This window comes from Chrysochloris asiatica, unplaced genomic scaffold, assembly GCF_000296735.1.
Source record: "Chrysochloris asiatica unplaced genomic scaffold, ChrAsi1.0 scaffold00017, whole genome shotgun sequence".
Lineage (NCBI taxonomy): Eukaryota > Metazoa > Chordata > Mammalia > Afrosoricida > Chrysochloridae > Chrysochloris > Chrysochloris asiatica.
The window spans coordinates 2,867,169-2,872,272 of record NW_006408535.1 but is presented as its reverse complement, the minus strand read 5'-3'; the positions used below and the strand labels follow the sequence as shown (position 1 = coordinate 2,872,272).

Below are 5,104 nucleotides of genomic sequence, written 5' to 3'. Positions count from 1 at the left end.
TGTGGGGTTTCCAGGGAGCAGCTGGTGAGCTTGAACTGTTGACCTTGAGGTTCAGATGGACTTTGCAGTCCAGTGCATTGACATACAACACCATACCAGGATGACCCAGCCCAAATGACAAAATTAATAATCACTATTTTTGCTATCTATCACTCTAATTGAGCAGATATTTAGGCTCTGTTGACTATGTTTCTGACCAGCAATGAAAGGAGGCCCATCTTAGCTAAGGCACCAGAAGAAGCAGAAGACTTGCATGGTGAAAAAAACCTGAACATGACCTCGCCTCCTGCCAAGGCAATTCCTCTAACTGAGCCAAACTGGAATCTAAACAACAGGACCTGCCATGGCTGGAGCACTACAAAAGGTGCATTCTCAGAGGTGTGAAGAAGGGAGTTCCTAAACAAAAGAGCTTGAACATGGTACAAGCAATTCAGCAGAAGCCAAATGAGGACACCTCTGAATTCTTCAAATGAATTTACCAGGCTTACTCTAAGTACACAGACCTTGACCCCGAGGACTCAGCAAATATCCGATTGGTTAACATGAATTTTGTCTCCCAAAGCACCTCCGATATTAGAAAGAATCTGCAGATATTTGGCGGGGTAATCAGTATGAATCCATCCGAGCTGGTCTGCATCGCCTTTAAGATATTAACAGTGGAGAGCACAAGAAGTCTCAGGCCATTACTGTCTTCCTAAAGAGCAATAGAGGAAAGCATATGGGGACCCAGGGACAACCTCTGAAAACAAGGAGGGCCTTTAGCAAGGACCAATGTGCTCATTGCAAAAAAACCTAGACCCTAGAAAAATGAATGCCCAAATCACAGGGGAGGATCTGGCAGGGAAAGCCAACCTCTAAGTCAACAGATGGTCAAATAAGCTTCATTGTCTGAAGAAGACTGGCAGTGCCCAGTCGAGAGGAGGTCCAGAATGATTTGGCATCAAACTCTGCCATCCCTATTGCCCACTCCAGGAACCATGGCTAAAAAATAACAATGTGGGGACAGACTGGAGATTTTGGTGGACACTGGGACCACTTATTTAGTGATCAAAACACCTCTGACTTTCCCATTGTCCCACTTAGTGACAGTGCCTGAAGTCTCAGTGAGGCCTGAGTACCAATTCTTCCTGAAACCACCAAGACTGCTTCATTGGGGAAAAGAAAATGACACCGTTTCCTGTAGATGCCTGACTACCCTGTCCCCTTACTGGTCAGGACCTCCTTCCAAAATTACATTTTCAAATAACCTTTCTTCCTGAAACCAAAAGTCTGCAGATAAAGGTTCCTGGCAATTACTGATTCAAACTTTGGAAACCAGTCCATGTTGGCCTGAGGAGATCGACAATTAGGTAAGCTCCATCATGTGGGCTAGTGGAACTTCAGGGAGAGCCAAATGAGCTTCTCCCCCCCCTGTCGAGGTCAAATTGAAGCCTGGAAACGGACAATTCCACAGAAACCAATATCCTTTCAGGAAAGAAATTCACTCTGGGCCAGCCCATCCCCATCCCCATCAGGTCATCTTCCCACTGCAACAGAAGGGAGGCTTATGGCTTGTGAGAAATAACTCTTGTTGCCATGCTCCATCATCAGGCATATAAAGGCTCATGAGATTGCTGGATTAGGCAGACAGACTGTTGATTTACATCCAGGGATATGTAAACAGGATGAATTGGGGGACGGGAAGGGGAAAATCTATTCTGGGACTAGGAACTTTAAATAAGAACAGTCATTAGGACCATGGGTGAGAAATTTAGACTTCTCTGGGGAGAAAATATTGGGAGTTGCCAGCAGAATTGTGAATGGGGAACTGGAACTGAAGGAGGGGTATTTTTTGGGACAGGGAAATAAAACTGTTTGCAGGCCGGCCATGTGGCATGTCTGCCTGTGCCCACCAAGTTGGGGACCTGATTTTGCAAAATCAAATAAAGAAAACATCACTTTCACTCAAATGAGCACAGATTGGATTACTTGTGCATTTGTTAGTATGGACATTTCTCACACGGCTCAAGACAGGATGGGTGGGGTGATACAAGGCTATTTTATGGGACAATCCAAATATTACCCTGAGAATTGTGGGGTGACTAAACCCAGCCACCTTCCTCCCCAGTGTGGCAGCTGGAGGGCGGAATCATGACTTTATAGAAGTATACTATTTCCCAGCCTACCTAAACTGTTTGACCAAACATTATACCTGGTGGACTAGATGTTATTCATAAATAAAAGTAGTTAAATGGAGAGCAGGGTGTATGATAGTAATCTTAAAAGACCTGGTGGAGGCAGTAGCCCTCCCACCGGGGACCATGGTTCAAAAGACTTACAAATTTTTAAGAGGGAGTTTAGTTTCAGAGTGTGCAGGGGAAGGTAGAGTCCCCACTGAATAGTTTTCATCTTGTCTAGATGGATATGATGAAAGGAGATGGGGATAACATCCTTATGATTCAATAGTGAGTAATTGTTATCATTACTGTGTGATTGTCACAACTGTAAAGGGAGAATTTTGTAACAAAAAGTGGGGAGTAGTTAATCTTACAGTCCAGAAACAGAAGACCTCATCAAGGGAGAAGAGCATGAGCTATCCAGAGAAGCAGTGACACCAGAGATGGAGGCAGAGATGATGACATGGAGAGATAGAGCAGCTGAAGACTCTAAATTCATGGAAAGAGATAGACTGTGTGCTGGCAGCTAGGAGGCAGACTTGCAAAATGTGTCCATTGGTTGTTTAAATGATAATATATTCCTGAGTGTTTTTGTGTATATCAAAATAAGAAAAACGAAAAAACAGAGGGAACAGAAGCAAATACTGTTGAAAGATGATGCATGGAGGGGATTGTATCATTGCAATGAAATGACGAGTGTAAAACCAATGTTTTCCCATGTAAACTATCACTCAATTCACAATAAAAACTTTTTTTAAAAAAAAAGGTCAAACTGATTGCACTGATGAGAATATTAGAAATGTTGACAAGAAAGAGTGTGAATTTGTACCTAGAGTGCTTGAGTTGGGCTAAGTCGAAAGGATTTGAAAGAGAGGATAAAGGATGAAAAGTGAATGACGTTAGTATTGTTCTTGTTCTGCGACGTTAAAGGATAGAGGATGAATGGCAATTGAGTGGTTCTGACCCTGCTCTGAAATGTGTCCATGAAATGACCCACTACAGGAAAGAGGCCCTGGATTGATTCATTAGGCTCAGGCTTCAGGGCAAGAAATTTACAAAAAAAATTTTAAAAAATCATTCAGGATGTTAGCTCTAACTATTTTACCTGCCTCAAGAGCAATCTTAAGACAAGGCTGTCCTGCATCAACATCAAGGTAAACAACCCTTTGAAAATTGGCAGGTCAATTTTACGCAGATGCCCTCAAGCTGGGGACTTAAAATATTTGCTGCTTTATGTTTTTGTAGACACCTTATCTGGTTGAGTAGAGGCTTTCTCCACCTGAACTGAGCCAGCTTCAGATGTAGTGAAAATCCTCTTGTAGAAGATTATCTCTAGGTTTGGACCTCCAAAAAGTGTTCAAAGTGACAACAGAGCAGCAAACACCTACAAATGAAATGGAGATTGCACTCAGCATGGAGCTCCCATTCTGGAAAAGTAGAGAATTTGAATCATACTCTAAAGAAACAAATGGCAAAACTCTATCAGGAAACTCATCTACATTGGGATCCTTTGCCCTGTCTGAAATTTGGGTAGCTCTGAGAAGCAGGCTTAAATTGAGCCCTTATGAAATTGTATATGGTAAACCTTTCCAGGCAGCTTTTCTCACCAATTTTGAAGGTGCAGTGGTATGCACAACACCTCCATCACACACTTCTTATTATTCTTAAATTTGCTCTTACCAGGTCTGCTTATTCCCATTCAGGTAACCTGCACCCCTTCCAGCCAGGAAATTGTGTCTTGCTGAAAATGTGAAAAGATAGGCCTGACTCCCAGTTAGAGGAGACGTGGACCAGGTCTTGTGAGATCCTGCTGAGGACCCCCACTGCTCCCAAACTCATGTGCCTCAAGACCTGGACTCACCACACATGAGTCTAGAAAAATCCTGGTCAATAATGGACTGTGAGTTCTTCCTCTGGTCTCAAGCTACGATTAAAGCTGCATTAATCTTCTTTCTCCTACTATGGGTTGGATACTCAGACATAATCCCCTATCGCTGGAATGAAAACGTTTAGATATACCTGGGCAAGCATGTAATGAATGGGTCTGATTTCTGTTTGACGAGGGATTGTATGTTGAAAAGTCCTTTGCCTCTTGTTTTATTGGAGTTAGTATTTACATAATTCAGCTCCAGCAGTGTAGATTTTCCCCTGTGGAACTAAGGCTTTCTGTTTCATCTCCACTAACTCTACTGGGGTGGGGTAAAGACGGGAGACCCTGTACATTTGGAAGACTCACCACCTTTCTACCTGAGAGATAGGACCTGACTGATAGACCTCATCGCTAGGGTTCACCCAACTTGACTTCCATATCCATGTACATCTATTCAGTCCAGTTGAGCATGTGACCCTACCCCTTTTTGTAATGCTTGCTATGGTCTTGATCCTAAATGTGAAAATCAATAGACTTGCCTGTACAATGGTAAAGACCCTTAATGCCACTCCCCAGACAATCAAATATAAGGGCTTCTTTATAGCAGATAATGAAAGTTAGTTATCTTAGGTACCTAATCTAAATTGGCTACTCATGTTAATAGTGAGGGTTGAAGTTTGTATGTCCTGGGAAGTTTTGTATGTTGCTGTATTCAATGCACACTTTACTATATAGCCCTTTGTATAACTTAGTGTTTTTTGGTACCTAAACTTCAAATCCAGGAAATACTGCCTGGTTCAAAGAAAGTATTTTCATTTGAAGCAGATAAACCTAAAAATGAGAGTGGGGAATGATAGCATGGCTCTAGTGATCTAAACAATATGGAGTCAGTTTAGTCATTAGGTCTCAAATGAGGAAGTTTAAAAATTAGCTAAGATGACCTGATGGTCCGAGAAGGAAAACCGGACAAGGAGAATAGGACATGCAAGTAAAGTTTTGCTAAAGGTAATACAGAAAAGACTACAATCATACATTAACAGAGAATTTCCAGAGGTTCAAGCCAGATTCAGAAGAGACC

The 5,104-nt window shown here is 42.3% G+C and overlaps 1 protein-coding gene across 1 annotated transcript in view; it reads left to right on the top strand.

The window, feature by feature from the left end:
• Nucleotides 1–698, top strand: part of LRFN5 (leucine rich repeat and fibronectin type III domain containing 5) — a 71,084-nt gene extending 70,386 nt beyond the window's left edge. Inside the window, exon 4 of the mRNA XM_006835495.1 lies at nucleotides 483–698. Coding sequence (XP_006835558.1) covers nucleotides 483–698 — 216 coding nt within the window. The remainder of the gene's footprint in view (nucleotides 1–482) is intronic.
• Nucleotides 699–5,104: the final 4,406 nt, after the last annotated feature.